This window comes from Crassostrea angulata, chromosome 8 (genome assembly GCF_025612915.1).
Source record: "Crassostrea angulata isolate pt1a10 chromosome 8, ASM2561291v2, whole genome shotgun sequence".
NCBI lineage: Eukaryota > Metazoa > Mollusca > Bivalvia > Ostreida > Ostreidae > Magallana > Magallana angulata.
Genome location: NC_069118.1, coordinates 21,269,759 through 21,293,039, shown reverse-complemented (window position 1 = coordinate 21,293,039; position 23,281 = coordinate 21,269,759). Strand labels below are relative to the sequence as shown.

General features: G+C 34.2%; 1 protein-coding gene and 1 pseudogene across 3 annotated transcripts; one reads left to right on the top strand and one right to left on the bottom strand.

The window, feature by feature from the left end:
- Positions 1 to 44: 44 nt before the first annotated feature.
- LOC128159639 (uncharacterized) lies at positions 45 to 4,767 on the bottom strand (annotated as a pseudogene).
- Positions 4,768 to 5,083: 316 nt separating this feature from the next.
- LOC128159638 (uncharacterized) lies at positions 5,084 to 22,194 on the top strand. 3 transcript variants are annotated; one of them, XM_052822789.1, is made up of 4 exons: positions 5,084 to 5,207; positions 20,370 to 20,561; positions 20,852 to 20,971; positions 22,017 to 22,194. In XM_052822789.1, the coding sequence occupies exons 2-4, from the start codon at positions 20,387 to 20,389 to the stop codon at positions 22,055 to 22,057; spliced, it is 336 nt and encodes a 111-aa protein (XP_052678749.1). In that variant the 5' UTR covers positions 5,084 to 5,207; positions 20,370 to 20,386; the 3' UTR covers positions 22,058 to 22,194. The 3 variants fall into 3 exon arrangements, with proteins under 3 accessions (XP_052678749.1, XP_052678747.1, XP_052678748.1); XM_052822787.1 differs by lacking the exon at positions 5,084 to 5,207 and adding an exon at positions 18,872 to 18,927; XM_052822788.1 differs by lacking the exon at positions 5,084 to 5,207 and adding an exon at positions 19,039 to 19,616 and having other exon boundaries at positions 20,069 to 20,561.
- The last annotated feature ends 1,087 nt before the right edge of the window (positions 22,195 to 23,281 follow it).

Genomic DNA, 23,281 nt, shown 5'->3' with positions numbered 1-23,281 from the left:
TATTTACAAAAATTAAATTAGAGATTTTCAACACCTTTAAGCTTCATTAAAAGCGACATTTTCGTACTAAAACTAGCTCATTAATGCTCTCTAAAGTTCATCTTTCTGTTATGGTAAAGTTAACTTTACTCGAATTAAATGCCATTAAATATCAACTAAACAAAAGGTTTCACTCCTCTTTCAGCATGTTGAATAAACTAAATCATGGCCAATAACTGTAAGTCATATATTTTATTTTTATTTCATAATTTCAGAATGTACATGTACAAAAAAATACTGTCACAGAAAAAGTATTTACAATCGTAGCGGGAACAGTCATTAATTCAAAATGTTTTTTAATTAAACATCCACGAAAATTCCTCCTTTAGCTTTGGTTTCTCTTGCTCTCGAACTGAGCCAATTTGTCTCTTCTGGAGAAGGCGCCTGCTCCTCGAAGAGCATGTTTCCTGGTATTTCTTGTCCAGGCTCTGCTTAATGTTCCTCCAAGCATCACTCTCCCAAGAGTATGGATGCGAGATGAAACCTTCATCTGCCTCCTCGTCACTGGACATCAGTTTGTGCGAGTCTTTGGACTTCAGTACCCCTAAAACCATGTTCTTCTTTTCCGTTGTCCAGTTCTTTTTCTCAGCAGCCTGAATTCTGCGTCGTACCTTCTGCACAATGAAATGATATGATAATGATGAATGTCCCAATAATTAAAACTAAAAGATATTCTTTACATTGAATTTTATAATTGAATTAGAAATACAAGATTGAAGAATAGGCTCCATGCTGGTTGTAATGCACTATTAAACTGATCGAAGAATTTGTGAACTAATATATGTAGATATTATGTATAGAGTGTTGCCTGCATCACAGTAAGAAACTTGTCAAAATCTATCAATCAACTTCATGATTCATTTGTATTTTGTACAATCATACTATTTTTCAAGGTTAAACATCAAACACTTATACGATAAACAGTAGAAAATTTTATTACACCAATGATTTATTATGTTCCTCTATGAAAGTAAATATAAACTGGGTTGAAACCGGTTTTGGGTTGTTTTCTCTGCAGAAAACAAAGCCATGCTTTTTCATTTGAAAGTAAAAATCATTGCAACCAAGTTCATGCTCAAATAGTAAGGTAGCCTTTGAGTTTTTTAGACCAATTATTATTAAACTATAGAATATAACTGGTAGGTTTTTCATAAAAATAGAAATTAACACTCAATTTTATAAACAATGACCAATGTAGGGAGTAATAATCTGCCTTATAGCAATGATGGGGTGCTTGAAAAGTATTTTAAAACAACTTGCCTCTTTCTTCCTCTCGTATGTGGCCTGCCTCTGCTTATGTAGTGTTTCTTTATTTCTTGATTTCCTGTTAGCAGCTTCTTTTTTTTATGTAAAGTATCGTTTTACAGCAGCTATGGAAAAACAAGAAAAAAGACATACAAATATTGAAATAACCAGCCATCATTAATATATAAAGTCAGATAATTTAAAAGCAATCAATATTTATTCTACAGCACAATAACAAGAAGCATTAATATCTAACTATAGGGGATAACTATTGTACATATGCCATATGCTGTTGTGCATTATGAAAAGCTTGACAATCAGTTTTGACCCCAGAATAGAAAACTAAAACAAAACATAAATAGTTAACATACTTTTTAAATTATCATGTATTACATGTATTTTGTCCACAATGTTCACTTCATAGTCTGAATGAAACACCCCAAAATGCATTTACTTTGTACATTTACATCTAGCAATGAATTATTTTATAATAATAAAGAAAACTTACTATCCAAAACTTCATTTGTGACATCAGGAGCAACACCCTTCACACTTCTTTTTATATAATCTGTGAATTCAGAGTTGACTTCATCATAGAATCTGAAATAAAATATAAATTTTATAAAATCATTTAAGCAGTATATATATGTACTTTCCTTGACTTCTTATGTTTTCCTAAAAGTTTTTAAATACCAACTTTTATTATTATCCATCAATTTGAGATAACAATTAAATAAAGAGTATACTAAATAATGTAACGTACATACAATTATCCCCAAAATATATCTATTTAAATGGGAAAAAGTTGACGAGTTGACAAACCTATTTTTATAATCCCATTTCAGCTCTATCTCCTCTCCATTTGAAAAATATTCTTTCACAGCATTCTTGAGATAAAAATAAAGAATAAAAACTTAAACATCATGAATGATCATGAATGGGTACTAGCATTTTTGATGTTAGACCATTAAAAATGTTATTTAATGTAGTTCTTACTAACAGAATGGTAATTTAACTGCTCTAACAATTTTGATGCTGACCAGTCTGCAGACCCAACAACAGAAATCTTGGCCATTGACTTCTATGATATTGCTTATTAATCAATATTTGTCTAGTTGTTAATCAAAATGGAGAAACAGCTGAGCGACATGAATGACTTGCTTGATAGTTGACTGTGGTTCAGGTAACATATGATTTTTGGACCTTCAGACACTATTATTGGCCTCGGGCAATAAATATTGTCTCCAGGTGCAGCAAATCATGTTGCCATTATACCTAGTCATATTCAATAACTGTGTATTATGCTGTCTGCAATTAATATTTTAAAAAATTGTTTAAAATTATAGATGCTTAAAGCTCTATCAAAATAAAAGGCAGATACCAACCCTTATTCGATTTGGAACAGATACTGGTTCCTTAACTTCATCTCTTTTGTTATCAATGTCTGTTCGAAGTCCCTTTAACTCCTTCGTCAAAACTCCTAAATGACTAAGAATTTCTCTTTGGTTTTGCAGTATTTCTTTAATATGCCCATGTAGACCTTGGTTTTTTCCTTTGAAGAAAATGGAATAATGTGAATATAACCATAATCAAATTGTTTTAAATGTAATAGAGTAAATAAATATTGTACCATGACAGCCATGAAATCAGTCTGGCAATTATCATTAAGCATTACTCATTCGGTCAAAATTATCTACCTTTTATCATAAAAAAAACTGTTAGGTTAAACTATGACCTAAATTGATTTCATCTCAATCTTACTTCTGTCACACATACCACTAGATTTTGAGCTATTCAAAGAGGAAAGTCTTTCAGATTGTCCAGACTGGGTCTTTGATTTCTTTGATTTCACAGTTTTCTGAAAGAAAGAATATATTACATTAAATAATATCATAAACAGTTAACAATAAAAAAGAAGTTGTATAAATGAGTATTTTATTGTTAATCGGGCCCCACCGTCACCAAAATTTTCAAATCACTCAACTCAGTCCTCAACTCAAATTCTTAATAGAAAAGTGCATAAATTTGAGGTTAATATTCATACTTGAGGCTGATTATTGACTTGAGGAAAGTTGGTGAGGCTGGGGCCAGGACAAACTACCAAAGTTGTCTATGCTTTGTGACTGTACGTTAACTATATGTAATATAATATAATATAATTTCATCATCAAAATCAGTAAATGAATACAATCTCACCTCTTTTTGCATATTAGTTGCAGCAGATAAGTATGTTTCATCTTCTGATTCTGTGTCTTCTTGAGCACATGCAATTGCAAGTCTTCTTGTTTCTTGCCTTCGTTTCCTAGGTGACCGCCTCAAAGGAGTGCTTGTTGTAATTTCCTAAACAGACATCAAGTACTATGTATTAATATTTTTTATATCAAAAATGGAAAGGCTCCCTAATTAATTCACTTGTCTTTCACGGACCTTTTTTATGGCTTATAGTTGAAATAATTGGACTTTCATATAAATTTAAAACTTAAAAGTTTTTAAGAGTCCAAGACACCCTGCAACATTTACTTTTTAACCAATTGTGAAACTGTCTATATTGCAAAACTTGGATGTCTATCTCCGTAGTGAAACAGATAAAGCTCAAGTCTACTGAACCACAGGTCCCTAGTTAAATTACAGCAAGGACTTATGTTTACATGAATAACAATATCTTTTTTATGCTATAATTCTATATAACTATAAAGAAATACAGACGTTTTCGCCTAGTACACATGCAGATACTTTTTCCTTGAAGATTAATGAAATTAAATTTAGTATTTATTAACCTTTGTGGTATCATTATCAGTTTCTGAATTTGGCATGAGAACACTTCTCTGGGTTGCTTTTTGTGATTTCTTTCTGGGTGACCGCCTTAAGCTTGCAGAGGGTTTCTGAAATTCAGAAGAATATTTTGTTAATCTCATAATTATAATATTTCTTCTGTCACTGAAAGGGGGTGAAATAAAATAAACTTTAATAGTTACAAAATAAATATGGGCCTTCAAGGGATAATAGGCCCCAGGATTCGGTTGTACAATCATGTAAATAAACAATATGCACAATAAACACACATACAATAGGGAAGAGTTGTATAACTGAATTTAGCTAAAGGAGACAGACATGCAATGAAAAATTATTTTTTAACGAAAAAAAGGAGCACAGTCCTGTCCACGGGCATTGGAGAGAAACTGAATATTTATATATGGAAATTGAAAACCTTTGAACGGTTTCAAAGACCGGTGATTGAAATGCCGAAGTGAATTCAGTACATGCAGCGGCATTTGCGGCCTATGTATAGAATTTCTTTGTACATCGAAATTTAAAGAACCCTACCTTTGTCAAGATAGACTCGGAGTCTGAATCGGAAGTCATCGAACGAAAGGCGTCCCTTTTTCCTGTTTCCAGGCTTTCGTCCGTCTCTGTTTCCATTGTCTCGTCAATTTGTAGATGAAGACTTTCATCGTCCGTCGCACTAAAATCTAACTCCGACATAATTTCATCTGTCGAAGTCTTGGGGAAATTTTCAAACTTTATGAGAAATGGCTTGTGCGCTCTTTGCTCTGATTGGTTCGCAGCATCAGTGTCATCATCTTGCCATATTTGGATGTACCAAGGTAAGCGAACATCGAATAATTCGTATTTTATTTACCACTATGATATTGATATTTAGCTACAAGTTCGAATATAAGTTAATTTGTTGGTTATTTAAATAAAATAGATTTTAAAAATGTTAAATACGCCGATAAAACCAAATCAAAGTAAATTCATTTAAGATTATTATGACCGCACATCCAATTCCCTGTATCAACTATCCAACCACACTATTCTGCACGCAAATATTGGCGCCTTTCAAGAGTTTGCGAGAGACAAAGGAATTTCAAAGACAGATATAAGTTATTGCCCAACGCTTGGATCCCTTTTATTTGTTAATTGTAAGTAGCGATTTTATAAGGATTTACTATATTTTGTTTAATTCATTTTTTAACGAGGTGCAATAATGAGAATTTATGATAGAAAAATGTCGTCGGAGCAAGTTGGCCGCTGTAACCGTGAAAACTGTCGCTCAGTGAAATCGGTCGCTCTACAATAAAACATATAGTGAAAAGAGCGACCGTATTCCCTGGCTTATGCGCATGCGTAGGGAATATTGTCGCGTGAATATGTGACGGGCTCCAGTTGATTTTAAACCCAATATATTTGAGTCCTGTCAGGCAAAAACATCAAGTAGGCAAAGTGTAGAGTCAAAATGGATTCTTTGAATTATGTTATAATCTGATAAATGTCGGTATTATAATTTTTTGGGCATATATATATATATATATATATATATATATATATATATATATATATATATATATATATATATATATATATATATATAAAATCCATAATGAGTAAAGTTAATCCACACAAGTAATAAATAATAAAAAAAATAACAGAAAGCCGATTCAAAACTCTACCGGTTTCATTATAATCTTCATTTCGTCATAGGAAAAACTCCTGAAGATTATAATGAAACCGGTAGAGTTTTGAATCGGCTTTCTGTTATTTTTTTTTATTATATATACACACACACACACACACACACACACACACGCCCCCGAAATTTAAAATCTAAACCCGTAATGTTAGAAAATAACAATTTACCGTAACAACTGTGTAGGTATAGACTTGTTTAGCAATAACTTAGGTACCAGATCAGAGGTCCACAGGTGTAACACCTCTATATGTTCTTTATTCACATCCAGTATCCCACGAACATTCGCTTCCCAGGTGTATGTAATAAATCACACCGGCATATATAATGTACATTCGCTAAGAGATTAATGGGTGCATATTTTTGTTTCGGAAGATTTATTATGGCATTTTATTTTACCTCATTTTATTAATTTATCAAAGGTATCAAATTGAGATATATTAAGATAGTATCTTAAAATGAAATCAAAGTTTTTATTAAGAATTTCTTGTGTTTGTGCATCGTTTAGATTTCTCAACATTTTAGATATAATTACTGTTTCATAATTTAATTTTTACTATCAGTTACAAGCCGGAGATTCACACCTATAAGATAATCTGCAGATTGCGTCTTAATTGTCCTATAACACAAGGTGCACGTGTAGTTCACAATGGTGACACCTTGAAACGATCTAGAAAAACCCCTGTTTTTAAATTCAAGGCTTCAATGTGTTACCCCCTTGTTTTTACAACAATTAAAATTCGGTACCCATACACAGGAAATGGCAGGTGTGAAACCCCTGAAAATATATTGGGTGTAAACATTGAAGTGTGTGAGCTCTCAAAATATCATTAAATAACTATTCTTCTGATGTAATTTGTTTTTTCGTTTATACTTTTTCTGAAATAAAACAATTATTGAAGGTAAATAAGTCAATCATAGTTAATTGCGCTTATACTTGAGTGTACGATGAGTCCATACACGCCAATTTTGGGGGTAAAGTAATGCCCTTTTTAGAAATTAATAGTACATGAATCTTGTGTACTTAAAAAGGGCCAAATGTCTTAAACGGATTTTCATTTTTCAAAGCATTATTGAAAAAAAGTTATTTTTTAAGCCATGTACATTGTAGTATTTAAGAAACATATACATTTTAACAGCTGTCATTTACATGTATGTATAAAATGATCAAAAAGACATTTCGTGAAAGCAATATCTTAAAGGCTCAAGTTCAGCACCCCCCAAAAATAAAACTAAAAAAAACCTGTGTTTTTCTTTGCTACTTATGAAATATTTAAGCAAACAATCCATTAAAGATTTAGAGATTTTCTATTGATGATTTCACTTTTTCAATGCAGAGTATACCTCGCACATGCATCAATGATGACACCTAACTAGGGGATAAATCAATTACATGTTTATTATGTGTAATCATATTGTAGGTTTCAGTTATCAAGTTCTAGACCATTCACACAATCCATGTAATTTTTTTTCAGTTCCTATTACTCAATCCTATAGAAGTAATAATAAAACTCGATGTAATTATTCACTTTCCTCTAATGTGTTTGCGTTTTTTAGAACCATATATGAATGAAAAAATTTCCAAAAGGGTATACTATTTTTGTTTTTGTTTTTTTGGTGATAATTCAATATTCTTCAATTTTTTAACGGTTTAAAAAATAACAAAATGGTTTTTGCATGGAAAATTTCATAGTATAATTTCTTGGAATATGCAAATGAGTTCCTCTGTGTTAAAAAGGATTGGACATCGTGTCATATGAAATCGAAGCCATTTTTGACGCATGCGCTAAAATAGCTTTATATTGTTTTAGTGTTTAATGACAATCATTTTGACACCGTCGGTGATAAGGAAAGTAGTTCGTATCGAGTTCGCAATTTTATTTTTTACGTGTTAAAGGGAAATTTTTAGTTTAAAAGCAGTTAGTTTTATTAGAATTTATTAGAATTTCTGTAGATATCGTAAAACAATTGAACATTTTCTCTCATAATCGTTTTATTTGATTATTTAATATTTCAAAAATGACCCTTCAACCCGACGCAAACTTGCTCGACGCAGTATTTAATTTCTGGAAATCAAAGCGATTTCCCTCCGATAGCACGAAAAACCAAAAGGACGCGATACGTAGACGTAGCAAAAAGTTTAAGTTAGGTGAGGATGACACTCTATATTATCTTGCTAAAGGTAAAGAGCTAATAGTAGTTCGCGACCCCGATCATTATATTAGGGTTTTCGAAGAGTGTCATTCAAGTACAACTGGCGCGCATCTAGGCAGGGATAGGACTATCAGTCGCGCACGCGATCGCTATTACTGGCCAACGATGTACACCTACCTTGCTGAAAGGGTAAGATATTCTTTTTTTCACTTCTAAATATAAATCCAATATCAAGATAAAGAATAAACCCATTAAACCGAGGGCTGAAATATATTTTTATAGTCATTTCATAAAACGTTGACGAAACCTTCATTTAAGAGCTTATGGTAGACTTGTTTTAGAGGGCTGTATGAGATATTGAAAAAGTACAATTTTAGCCGGATTTCTCAGAAAATATCTGAAAAAAAATGAGAGTATTTAAAGTATAGCGGTCAGTGTTTTCGGTCGCTCCCCAGTTAAGAGTTCCTAACTGGGCCTATTGTAGACTTGTTTAAGGGGGCTGTGACGCTTAGGGAGTGCCAAATTCAAGCCGGTTTTCTTTGTCAATTGTACATAATAACTTATAGTAATAGAGTCTAATTCATAAAATCAAATACGAACGGGGGTATTTAAAGTATAACGGTCAGTGTTTTCGGTCGCTCCCCAGTTAAGAGTTCCTGACAGGGCCTATTGTAGACTTGTTTAAGGGGGTTGTGTCGCTTAGGGAGTGCCAAATTCAAGCCGGTTTTCTTTGTCAATTGTACATAATAACTTATAGTAATAGAGTCTAATTCATAAAATCAAATACGAACGGGGGTATTTGAAGTATAGCGGTCAGTGTTTTCGGTCGCTCCCTATTTAAGAGTTCCTGACGGGGCCTATTGTAAATTTGTTTAAGGGGGCTGTGTCGCCTAGGGAGTGCCAAATTCAAGCCGGTTTTCTTTGTCAATTGTACATAATAACTTATAGTAATAGAGTCTAATTCATAAAATCAAATACGAACGGGGGTATTTAAAGTATAACGGTCAGTGTTTTCGGTCGCTCCCTATTTAAGAGTTCCTGACGGGGCCTATTGTAAATTTGTTTAAGGGGGCTGTGTCGCTTAGGGAGTGCCAAATTCAAGCCGGTTTTCTTTGTCAATTGTACATAATAACTTATAGTAATAGAGTCTAATTCATAAAATCAAATACGAACGGGGGTATTTAAAGTACAACGGTCAGTGTTTTCGGTCGCTCCCTATTTAAGAGTTCCTGACGGGGCCTATTGTAGATTTGTTTAAGGGGGCTGTGTCGCTTAGGGAGTGCCAAATTCAAGCCGGTTTTCTTTGTCAATTGTACATAATAACTTATAGTAATAGTGTCTAATTCATAAAATCAAATACGAACGGGGGTATTTAAAGTATAACGGTCAGTGTTTTCGGTCGCTCCCCAGTTAAGAGTTCCTGACAGGGCCTATTGTAGACTTGTTTAAGGGGGTTGTGTCGCTTAGGGAGTGCCAAATTCAAGCCGGTTTTCTTTGTCAATTGTACATAATAACTTATAGTAATAGAGTCTAATTCATAAAATCAAATACGAACGGGGGTATTTAAAGTATAACGGTCAGTGTTTTCGGTCGCTCCCTATTTAAGAGTTCCTGACGGGGCCTATTGTAGATTTGTTTAAGGGGGCTGTGTCGCTAAGGGAGTGCCAAATTCAAGCCGGTTTTCTTTGTCAATTGTACATAATAACTTATAGTAATAGTGTCTAATTCATAAAATCAAATACGAACGGGGGTATTTAAAGTATAACGGTCAGTGTTTTCGGTCGCTCCCCAGTTAAGAGTTCCTGACAGGGCCTATTGTAGACTTGTTTAAGGGGGTTGTGTCGCTTAGGGAGTGCCAAATTCAAGCCGGTTTTCTTTGTCAATTGTACATAATAACTTATAGTAATAGAGTCTAATTCATAAAATCAAATACGAACGGGGGTATTTAAAGTACAACGGTCAGTGTTTTCGGTCGCTCCCTATTTAAGAGTTCCTGACGGGGCCTATTGTAAATTTGTTTAAGGGGGCTGTGTCGCTTAGGGAGTGCCAAATTCAAGCCGGTTTTCTTTGTCAATTGTACATAATAACTTATAGTAATAGAGTCTAATTCATAAAATCAAATACGAACGGGGGTATTTAAAGTACAACGGTCAGTGTTTTCGGTCGCTCCCTAGTTAAGAGTTCCTGACGGGGCCTATTGTAGACTTGTTTAAGGGGGCTGTGTCGCTTAGGGAGTGCCAAATTCAAGCCGGTTTTCTTTGTCAATTGTACATAATAACTTATAGTAATAGTGTCTAATTCATAAAATCAAATACGAACGGGGGTATTTAAAGTATAACGGTCAGTGTTTTCGGTCGCTCCCCAGTTAAGAGTTCCTGACAGGGCCTATTGTAGACTTGTTTAAGGGGGTTGTGTCGCTTAGGGAGTGCCAAATTCAAGCCGGTTTTCTTTGTCAATTGTACATAATAACTTATAGTAATAGAGTCTAATTCATAAAATCAAATACGAACGGGGGTATTTAAAGTACAACGGTCAGTGTTTTCGGTCGCTCCCTAGTTAAGAGTTCCTGACGGGGCCTATTGTAGACTTGTTTAAGGGGGCTGTGTCGCTTAGGGAGTGCCAAATTCAAGCCGGTTTTCTTTGTCAATTGTACATAATAACTTATAGTAATAGTGTCTAATTCATAAAATCAAATACGAACGGGGGTATTTAAAGTATAACGGTCAGTGTTTTCGGTCGCTCCCCAGTTAAGAGTTCCTGACAGGGCCTATTGTAGACTTGTTTAAGGGGGTTGTGTCGCTTAGGAAGTGCCAAATTCAAGCCGGTTTTCTTTGTCAATTGTACATAATAACTTATAGTAATAGAGTCTAATTCATAAAATCAAATACGAACGGGGGTATTTAAAGTACAACGGTCAGTGTTTTCGGTCGCTCCCTATTTAAGAGTTCCTGACGGGGCCTATTGTAAATTTGTTTAAGGGGGCTGTGTCGCTTAGGGAGTGCCAAATTCAAGCCGGTTTTCTTTGTCAATTGTACATAATAACTTATAGTAATAGAGTCTAATTCATAAAATCAAATACGAACGGGGGTATTTAAAGTATAACGGTCAGTGTTTTCGGTCGCTCCCTAGTTAAGAGTTCCTGACGGGGCCTATTGTAGACTTGTTTAAGGGGGCTGTGTCGCTTAGGGAGTGCCAAATTCAAGCCGGTTTTCTTTGTCAATTGTACATAATAACTTATAGTAATAGAGTCTAATTCATAAAATCAAATACGAACGGGGGTATTTAAAGTATAACGGTCAGTGTTTTCGGTCGCTCCCTAGTTAAGAGTTCCTGACGGGGCCTATTGTAGACTTGTTTAAGGGGACCATACAGAACCGCTCTTCTGTCACCCCCAAGAAGAACCCCTACTCCCCAGACCATCAGCGACGAATGGCCAGCTCTGCCATCAAGTTCTATGCTATCTGGTTTCCCTTTTTCTCCTGCACTTTCATCCTCACTTTGCACTTCCTCTTCACACATCTCAACATCACCAACTTCATCTCCATGCTCTTCCACTGCACCATCTTTCCCTCAATCCTCTTCTGCTGCACACATCTCTACTTCACCGACTTCCTCTCCACGCTCCTCTGCTGCACACATCTCTACTTCACCGACTTCCTCTTCACGCTCCTCTGCTGCACGCATCTCTACTGCACTGACTTCCTCTCCACGCTCCTCTGCTGCACACATCTCCATTGCAACAACTTCCTCTCGACTCTCCTCTGCTACACGCATTTCCACTACACTGACTTCCTCTCCACGCTTCTCTGCTTCACGCATCTCCACTACACTGACTTCCTCTCCATGCTCCTCTGCTTCACGCATCTCCACTGCACTGACTTCCTCTCCACGCTCCTCTGCTGCACGCATCTCAACTGCACTGACTTCCTCTTCACACTCCTCTGCTGCACACATCTCTACTGCACTGACTTCCTCTCCACGCTCCTCTGCTGCACGCATCTCAACTGCACTGACTTCCTCTTCACACTCCTCTGCTGCACGCATCTCAACAACACCAACTGCCTCTCCACGCATCTTGACTGCTTCAACATCCCCTCATCGCATCTTCATTGCTCAAACTTTTTCTTCTCACTCCTCTCATGCACGCATATCCTCTTCAGGTATTTGGAAACAGGCTTTTTAAATCAAAATTTAATATGCCACCAATGAAATAAATCTATTATTCTTTATATCTGTGAGGTCAAGATCTGGCAAATGAAATGTCTCCACAAGTTTATGAAATTTAAGAAAAAGGACAATGGCTTTGTTTTATAGGCCCTGGAGCTTCACTTTTAGTAAGTTAAATGAAAAATCGTTCATATACTATTTATGAAGAAAATAATAACAAATCAGACAATTTTTTTTTTAAATCTTATTATTAAATATGCCTCAAAATAAATAAAAATTTGGATTGTTTGTTTCAAAGTCCAGTTCTAGCAACTGAAAAGTTTACAAAGGTATATGAAATTTAAGATCTAAAATAATTCAGTGGTGCTTCAATACAACAATAGTTTGACATAGTGTACCAGGGCCTGTTTCTATTTAAATTCTGGTCTTAACTGTCATTTAATGAAATGTGAAGGCAATAAGTAACAAATCTCTGTTATGACTGTTTTTGACAATGACAAATGAATATTTAAAATGCAATTAAAAGAATACAGGTACAGTGTATTTACATTGCTTATTTCATGATTTTATATTAAATGTCAAGAAATTGTTTAATATTTACTTCTTTAAAGCAATAAAGTATCAGGTAAAGGTGTAGCAAATCAATTATGACACCATATTTGATCTAACACTAAATAGAGAATTCTAAGGTCATCTATTAAAATCTATAACTAAATTAAAAAAAAATGGCTCTATGTTAAGGAGGCCTCCACGTGGCTAGAGCTGGAAACACAGAGAAAAAATGAATTATTATAACTATTCTGTAAATTCATTATTTCTTTGTGGCTAACATCCTTAAGAACTGTGTATATAATGTACCTTAAGGTGGAATGTCCCTCTGATATGAGAGATAACTTCTGTAGAAAATAATATCACTTTGTTTCTATTAACTTACAATTATCAAGGCATGTAGCAACAAGGGAGGTGGTGCTGGGTCCCAACTTATATTGGAAGGCGATACATTTATTTAAATTCAAATATAGAAAAAGAAAATTTGAACGGAAAGAACTGAACCCCAGGATTCTTTTGAAGCAGGGGGCAAAAAAGTAAAGAAAACTTTTACAAAATCTTACAAGAAACGTATCATAATGAGAAACTAATTATCCCCCTCCCCCCGAATGGATGAATTCTTTTTATTTAATTTAACTAAATTTTATGTACTAGTTCAGTACATATACAGTACATGTTTCATGTTTTAGGCCAGAGAATATTTGGATGGGATATTTTTATTTCTCTATTTATAGCTCGTTCACAGAGCTAAATGAATTACAAATGTGGTAGATCGGGATTTTGTTTCTATTTTATTATTATTAGTATTCCGATCCCGGTGTGATTTATTCTATTACTTTGGTAACGCCCACTTTATACGATAGCCAATAACGTTATTGACAGTTGTCTATTGTTCTGTCCCATATATAAAGCCGTGTAAGTCCTTATTTGACGAAGGAGACGGCTGGTTTCGCTAGCTACTTTTCTCCTGAAGCAGAGAGGGGGAGGGAGACAGCTGGTTTCGCTAGCTTCTTTTCTCCTGAGTCCCCGTCTCGTCTGTCTACTTGAGGTCCCTGTTAAAGTTAGGTTTTAGGGTTGGGGGATTTTAAGTATATGCTATTGACTTTGTGTTCTTATTTTGTTATAATAAATTTATAAAGGGTTGTTAATCTTGGTCTTCATTTACTTTGGGTTTGGTTTATTATATCTGGTTTATCTATAGTGAGAGTAAAGTCGTTTTCATACCTTATTTATAATTTAGTAAAGTTTGGTAATGTAGAGGTCAAATTCAGTCACAAAACAAAAATAAACACAACGCGAAGTACTGATAAAAAACCTATACGGCACTGACCTGCTACATTATTTGGTGAACCGTGACCAGGATAGGGTTTTTACTACAATGGTCAGTGGCACGAGCTACTCACTTTGAGAGCCCTATTCAGTGATTCGGACTTGGCTGAATTCTTTTGTTGTCAGTTTCTATTGTATTGTGGGTTTTTTTTTTATTTCTTTAGCTGTGTAATGGATTTGTGGGTTTGAGAATTCATGTTGTTCGTGAATTGAAATATTCAGTAGATTATTTTTGTACTTGAAATTTTACGCTGCATTTTTTCATCATGCAGTTATGTTTAGAGATGATAGAGAATTTTTGCGTCAGAGAAATTATCCCCCAGCACATGTTCAGACCGGAAATGGTGTCCGTTGTGAAAGTTTGGGTAAGTCCAGCGAAATTAGAGTAAATGCTATCGATAGACGGATAGAAGAGTTATCAGCAAAGTGTGATTTTTTAGAGAAAGAGCTTAAAACGAAGTATTTTAAAAATGGTCTTGCTTTTGAAAATGTTAGTCACACGGTTAGAGAGAATCGAACGCACGTGCAATCTGACAATTATTTGGCACATTCACGTCATTCAAAGCATAGGAAAGAAATTAAGTCGCCAACATTTGATGGTAGTTTTGACATTCATGAATTTTTTATTCAGTTTGAACAGGTTGCTAAGTGGAATGGGTGGAGTAAGATAGAATGTGCAAGTCAGCTTATTATGAGTTTACGGGGGTCTGCAAGACATGTGTTATCCGAAATTCCTGTGACAAAGTCTGACAATTATGATGTTTTAAAAGAAATTTGTAAAAACTATTTCAATCCCGGAGAAAACGTGAAAGCTTACCAAGTTGAGTTTAAAACAGCGTGTAGACAAAATGGGGAAGCAGTTGAAGATTTTGGTTATGCTTTGAAAAGGTTAGCCTTAAAATCATATCCACATATTCCCTATAAATACTTAGAACCTCATATTGTTGACCAGTTTATCTTTGGTTTAGGGGATATTGATTTGCAAAAGCATGTTCAGTTTAAACATCCCTCCACAATTGAGAAAGCGATAGGTCTAGCAATAGAATATGAGAGTTTCGTAAGTAATTTTGTCGCAAACCAAATGCCTGTTTCAGTTCACACGAGTGACAGTGATTTTAATAATCTAAAAGCATTTATTAGGGAAGAAATTCAGAGAGCGTTTTGTGAACATTTTGTTGATGAAGTTGATTCTTTACAGAATTCAAACATGTCTGATTGCCAAATCTTTTCACATAATATTACCAGTAAATCGTGCCATCTGGTTGGTCATTGTTCTGAAAATTCAAGTTCGTTAGAGACAACTCATACTCTCGAAAAACCTTCAGGGACTAATGCCATGGTCGGGTCATTAGTTTCAGGCCGTTCAAACCTTACCGAACACAGTTGACCATTCGAGGTAGAGTCGCAGAACCAAACAGAAACTGGTAAAACGCCGGATAAAGTTCAATGTTCCGAAGAAAATGCATGTCTTGGGGAAGTTACTGTAGTACACGATGTACATGTGCCTGTTGACTTTAAGTCCAATTCTACATGTAATTCTGTAACGGATAAATCCGAGTGTTCTGATATTGAGTTACAGACTGTTTCCCATTTAAGTGATAATGGCGTAATGTTGTCAACTTTGAACCCCGAAGCAAATGTTTTTATACCAAACTCTCAGACTTTTTCATATTTACCAGAAAAGAGAGAGAACGAGCACATGGCGAATTCCATCCTGGAATGGAAGCTCGATGGAAGAACTGTTCCCCCTGGTAAAGTCAATTCTTGTATGAGCGGTGAAATCCCCTTACAGTTGTCGTTCGTGGGTACTACTTCTATGTACAAGCCCGTCGACCCAGTATTGTACCCTTACTGCCGACCCGAGCATCCGAAGGGAATTGGCTAAATGTGTTTTGATATAACAATGCCAGTTGAAAGTTAGAGCGGTGTAGCATTTACGTGTTCGTTGATTTGTTTATTTTTGTGGCTTATAAACTAAATTAGATTTTTGTAAAATTTGATAGGTTATTAAACACGCGTAAATCTAGTAGGTTAGTCTAACAGTAACTGTCCTCTGTCGATCTTGTTGACAAAACTGGGATAGTATGCCTGTTAATAACCCGTGTAAACATAATACTTTAATGTACTGTAAAGTTCCGTGTTCTGTGTTCTGATTTGATATATGGATTCAGTTATGATATTTATGACATGTTTATTAATAATTCTTTTGATTTTTCAGACCATGTATTCACCAATTTTATTGCAGTTTATCCAGACACCAGGTTGACCAATGTGAGATTTGGAAATGGACTGGAATCTGATACATTCAACTCCATATATTTCAAGTGTCTGATCGCCTTCATAATATCCGATGTTATACCGGTATCCACTGTGTTCATTCTGGAATCAGCGATATCCGTGAAGTTTGTGATAATCGTGTATAAATGTTGTGTTGTTCCCTTAGTATTATATTCCGGAATGTGTTCCAATTCGTGATTGCTGAGGACCATGAAGACTGGTACTGTGAAGCCACGGTGAACTTAGCAATGTGACATATTCCCCTGATTGTGTTATGTTTTGCTTATATTTTGTATAATGTATGTTTTTAGAGAATTTGATTGAAATGCACCACTTGATTTTAATCAAATGCATAGCATTTGTCATTAAGGGGGGAGGAATGTGGTAGATCGGGATTTTGTTTCTATTTTATTATTATTAGTATTCCGATCCCGGTGTGATTTATTCTATTACTTTGGTAACGCCCACTTTATACGATAGCCAATAACGTTATTGACAGTTGTCTATTGTTCTGTCCCATATATAAAGCCGTGTAAGTCCTTATTTGACGAAGGAGACGGCTGGTTTCGCTAGCTACTTTTCTCCTGAAGCAGAGAGGGGGAGGGAGACAGCTGGTTTCGCTAGCTTCTTTTCTCCTGAGTCCCCGTCTCGTCTGTCTACTTGAGGTCCCTGTTAAAGTTAGGTTTTAGGGTTGGGGGATTTTAAGTATATGCTATTGACTTTGTGTTCTTATTTTGTTATAATAAATTTATAAAGGGTTGTTAATCTTGGTCTTCATTTACTTTGGGTTTGGTTTATTATATCTGGTTTATCTATAGTGAGAGTAAAGTCGTTTTCATACCTTATTTATAATTTAGTAAAGTTTGGTAATGTAGAGGTCAAATTCAGTCACAAAACAAAAATAAACACAACGCGAAGTACTGATAAAAAACCTATACGGCACTGACCTGCTACACATGTATAATCGGGGAAAATGTGACCAAGATAATTACAAATTCTTGAATGTTTGGGACTGTTTATTAAAGCTTAAAATGAATAAGCAGATGGACAAATCAGATTGAAAAAGAATTTTTCACAGGTAAATTGAACCTATGTAAAGAATAACAGGACTCGAGCCTGTTTACATGAGAAATACTTATGAGACCTTATCTTGCTTATAACTCTACAACTGATTCTCAAATGTCATTTGATCATTAGAAATGCATTCTTACAGCATTGTGAATAATAAAATTATAAAAATAGAATTTGACCAAATCGTGACCATGCCCCTTAAACACATTATAATTATTCTGTACTAAGTTAAGAAAAACAATTTAAAAAATCTAACAAAATGTAATCCACGAAAAATTTTGAACTGCGAACTAATGAGCTTTTTTTTTTTAGAATCATTAACATGAAACGAAATTATCTTTAACAACTGTAAATACAACAAAATAACCAGAAATAAAACGCAAACATACCCATTGAAATGTTTATAAATTTTTTTTGTATGTGAAAACTGTTATCGAGATTAATCTACCATGTAAACATGGTAAAACACAAACTGAAAGTAGAAAATTCGAACGGTTTCTCTTATGAATTGAGTTTTAATGTATGTTTATGCTTTTAAATTTGTTTCACGAATATATTCATAAACATTTGATATCTAATAAAGGCAAAATCCATTAAGAATAATCAATTAAGTTTCAGAAATCAAACTTACTAACTCTTTCTACGATCACGACATCCGAGTGTATACCGATCTCGATGTTAAATTAAGCCAACGTTTTATAAATTCTATTGGGTTTTTTTGCGTTTCCTTTTTAAAGATATTTATTTTTTAACAATCTGATATGGCTATATCTAGTACAGAAGTACATCAAATGTATTGGTGTCGAACTATGGAAGGGTCGAATTGCATGGCTACCGTTTTCTAATTCTATTTTTAGAGCGACCATATTCACTAGCGACAGTATTCCCTGGTACACCGGTTGGCAGAATGATAGTTTATTTTACCATATTTCTAATCGAATTGTTTTCTTTTATCATATAAACAAAAAAAGATTCATAATGCACAAGAAAATTCAGTAGTTATTCGTAGTTCGTTAAAATTTCACCCCCCCCCCCCCCCCCCCAACTCGAGAAGATCCATCGACACCCCCCCCCCCCCCAGCTTGGAAAATCCGAAAAATGAAACTTATCACACGATAAATTGCCCTAAAATAAAATATTAGTATCAGATGAAAATCGGAACCAGCCAGAAATAATAGGTTTAGAACCCCCCCCCCCCAAAAAAAGTAACCCCCCCCCCCCCCGGCCTCCTTTGGTAAAAACAAAACTCTTTGGGGAAAATATTTCTGTTTCCGCGCAATTCAACTCTTATTTCAGATATAGCAAATTTTGGCTGTCAAGAAAAGAAATATTTTCACATGAATTAATATTGATTTGATATAAGAACTTAAGTATAATAGTTTAAGAATGGGGGGGGGGGGTGCACTTGTTGCATTCCCTCTGCGCCCAATCTATCAGTATGTGTAAATAAACTAAATTTCTCCTGTACAATTAAGTACAACAAATTTATTATATTAGATTGTAAAATTAAACTAGAAACAATTGAATCGGGATCGAAAATCAACTGACCGGAATACGATTTAAGTGTATATATATATATATGATAATGCAAATAAAGAGATGTATTCCTTGTCACCCTGTAGGTACATGTAAGTATCTTTACATTTCTTTGTCTACATGTAAAACAAAAACCGAAATTACTCAACAGAAAAAAAAGAATGGCTTAAACAACAAATGTTGACTTTTTAAAGTGTACGTTAATTAGCTACACGAGTTCATGTTAATATTTCTGTACATTTTAAACTAAACAGGTTGAATTTTGGTTTGAGAATTTTGAAATATATCGGTAAACATTTTTCTCATCAAATACTGTTTTAAAGTAATATAAGAGACTAGGATCCTGTATTAAAAATGCAAACAAACCCATGACACAAAGGATTCCTTTCACCAATCAATTTTATGATAAGGATTAACATTTTATCAATTAGCAATTCTCTATCTCCTTGTCAGTTCACATGTGTATATAGACACATGCTGATTTCTTAAAAGAAGTAAACACTGTAAGTCAATGTGGTCACAGTATGGAGTCCTGTTTGTAACCAGATTTAACAGATACCATGTTTTGACATTACTGATAACCTATATGTTTAATGCAAATACATGGAGCTGGTCAGTGGTTGTAAATAAGATGAAAGGAAAGCTTTTATGATAACCATGGACCCATGTTGTTTTTATGAAAGCTTCAGATAGTACAGTACATTTAACATGCATAAATTTTGTGAGCTTGAATTTCTAATATACAGTCAAATATTAAATTTTTGTTAATTAAGTATTTAAGGTCAGACGACACGTTCCTCAATTTAAGATAACTTTTTCCAGGAATTTGTTACTGGTTTACTATTACTTTGATAAGCTTTCTTGCAAAAAATTAGGGTACCTTTCCAGGCATTTCTGCAAAATACTAGAGTATGCAATATCCTATTGATCTTCTTGAAAATACACTTGGAATGCTGATATAAAGATAAATACATCTACAACACAGCAAAATTCACTATAATAGAACAAAATCTCCGCTGGGTCGGGGCTTTGAACTCACGACCTCGAGAGCCTATACGCTATTGGCAGACAGCGGCCACGATTCTAACCACTCGACCATCTAGACATATAACCAAAGTCAAGTAAATTTTGATCATTTTTAAAGTAATTATAAAATTAATATTTTTTTTTGGAACTCTTTATTACGAGGAGATACAAAAAATATTTTTGAGGAACGTGTCATCTGACCTTAAGTCAGGGAAGATGTATTTTCAATTTAATGTAATGATTGATACATGTCATAATTTTCAACACTTTGATTAAATACCCTGGTGCAAATAAAAGTTTATTTGGAGTATCTTAATATAAGATTATAGATGAATTTTAAAGATATTTTTGTTACATTAACTTGAACTTAAATGAAAATTAATATACAAAACATATGTAAGATTACAGAGCAGGAAGTAACCGCTAATAAATATTATATGCAGAGATTATTCAGCCTTTATACAGAAACTGAAAATTGTGAAATAATTTGTTTTGATTTTTTTTGTAGACCAATTAGCTACGTACATGGGAAAACGACGCCAGAGGTCCAGAGAGGCAGTAAAAGTGAAAAGTAAAAGAAGAAAAATAAGGAAACGAGAAACCCTTCTATTAAATCGGAGCATACCATCAACAGAGGAATCTCCTTCCACCAGCAATATCGATCAAGAAACTTTAGCAGCAGTCAGCGAAGATGTAGCAGGCAATATTTACATTATTTTAGTTTTGATAAGAAAAAGTATGTCTCTTCATTCTGGACAAATTGCATAATATTTCACATGTCATTATGTTGTTCTGGTTTTCTTGTGTACATATTTACCTAGGACAGCAGGACTGAAACACTTTTCTTTTTCAATTCAAAGTTTATGTCTGAAATCTCGGTGAATAAACCCAACTTACCAATAAATGACAGCATTTACTAGTTTATATTCCTTGATTTTAAAGAATATTGTGCAATGTTCTAGCAGTAATTATTGTTGATTTGTGTTACAGATTATGAAGATGACTTGAAGAATGATCAGCTTTATAAAGACTTCAGGAAGTATTTGAAAGCCAAAGCTGATGTGGAGAAATACAGCAGTCGACATGTAATCAACACTGTTGATGGAATAGGTAATTATTTCTTTTATGTTTAATTTAATATGTACTATTAAAATTTTCAATGCTGTATATATGATACACTATCAGATGCTTTATATGGTAATGTGATTGTCTGCCAGAAGAAATGGTACTAGAACTATACTTCATTGATTATAAGTTATATTTTATTATGGAATAAGGAATCATTCTTTGAGGTGATAATTTTGGTCGGGGGTTTATGATAGATTTGATCATGCCCTGACCGAAATTATCACCTCATAATATTCAAAGAATGATTCATTGTTACTTATTTTTACATAATTTTAAGCAATCGTACAATTAAATATTGAAATATAAATAAGCAAACCCCGCTGGCGCCTCAACTTTGCGTCATTTGAAGTTATGGGTTATATAGTACAAAATCGATACGTAGTGTTATCACAGGCTAGACACTGGAACATGTAAATATTATATATTATATATAAGATTAGGTTTATATGATAAGATATTCATTTTTTAAACCTTGACAGTGACTAAAAGAGAACCCAAATAACAGATTGATATTGGTTCAGCTCATTTTTATACCCCTGCTTTGAAGAAGAGTGTGGTTTACTGTTTTACCCTTGGTGTCTGTTTGTCCATCCATCCATCCAAGTCTGTAACAAAATTTTGTCGAAGAATTCTCCGCAATGATCAGTTGCAATTGCTTGAAATTTTAAAACACTCTTTGTTAAGGTATATCGGTACTGTTTGAATCACCATCTGTCTATCCATTAGTCAATCTGTCTTTTTGAAGGCATGAATTTTTATAGATGGGTTTTAAGAAAAAGGATTTTGGTGCATATTTTTTTCTGAAAATTTGTGAATTTACAATTAATTTAATCATGATATATAGATGTTAAAACTAGACATGTTTATTATGATCGATCATTTTGCAGGTATTTTGATTTCTATTACTGATTTACTTAGTAAAAATAAATATATGTAATATATATATTGTTACACGTACAAAAATCTATTGTATGCACACACTTAATGAAAAGGGTCATAATTATAAATGTGTTATTCTTTTATGCAGTTAAAAGACACATTTTCCTGACAGAGCCATACAAGTATTAAGAATGGATGGACGCAAAAAGAGAAGAATGCACTTGTGTTTTGGCTGTGGGGAGGAATATTCTGGAAGACACATGAAAAGACACAAATGTGTGGAAAAGCAAAGAAAAGAAGTGTTTGAAAGTAGTGCAAATATTGAATGTTCTGGGTCTCGGATGCGTACATCTCCAGTCTGCAACAATGATTCAAATAGCCCAACATTTTGGAATGAAGAGACGGAAGAAGTTCAAGATGATGTCTGTTTATCAGAGTCCTCTGAGAGTGAAGAGGAATTGTGTGATGAGGAATTCATTTTTTTTTCTGAGGAGGAAGATGCTGTTGAGGACCATCCAAGGGATAGAACTGATATATTAATTGTATCTCTTTTGAAAATGTTATTATGTTGGCAGTCCTTTTTTTACGTGTCTGATTTAGCATTTTCATATTTACTTTTACTTATCAAATCTTTGCTTTACTTGGTAGCAGCATCATCTGAATTAACTCAAGAACTGTACAAAAGATTTCCATCAAATATATATCAGCTGCATAAAAGTATTTTATTTGTAAAAGATAAGTTTCAAAGGCATGTTGTTTGTCCAAAATGTTTCACCCTGTATGATTTTTCTGATTGTAAAAACATAGTGGAAGGTGTAGAAACTTCCAAGAAGTGTAGCAACGTTGTATTTCCAAACCATGCTTTAGCACACTTTCGTAGACCTTGTGGTGAAGTACTTTTAAAACCTGTATCTATGCAAGGAAAAACAAATCTAGTACCTAGAAAATCTTATTGTTATAAAAGCATTGAAGAGAGTTTAGAAATTTTGGTTAAAAGAGAAGGTTTTGAAGATCTCTGTGAATCATGGCGGTACAGAAATGTACCAAATGATATTTTGATGGATGTGTATGATGGTGATGTATGGAAATGTTTTAATGGAGAAAAATATGATTTTTTTACTGTTGAACGTAACTTTGGTGTCATGTTAAATGTCGACTGGTTTCAGCCATTTAAACACACCAACTATTCTGTTGGTGCTATTTATTTAACAATTTTGAACTTGCCAAGGACAGAACGGTTTAAAAAAAAGAACATTATATTAATTGGACTTATACCAGATATGAAAACTGAACCTCCTACGAACACTTTTATTGAGCCCTTGGTTGATGAGCTAAAAGAAGCTTGGCAGGGATTTAGTATGAAAAGTTTTAAATCTCCATCACAACCTGTCACATTTAAACTTGCCTTAATTT

Coding starts and splice junctions, on each gene's coding strand:
- LOC128159638 (XM_052822787.1), top strand. CDS start 18,879: ATGATAATGCAAATAAAGAGATGTATTCCTTGTCACCCTGTAGGTACA. Junction 18,928..20,369: donor TTGTCACCCTGTAGGTACAT/GTAAGTATCTTT, acceptor TTTTTTTTGTAG/ACCAATTAGCTACGTACATG. Junction 20,562..20,851: donor AGTCAGCGAAGATGTAGCAG/GCAATATTTACA, acceptor TTTGTGTTACAG/ATTATGAAGATGACTTGAAG.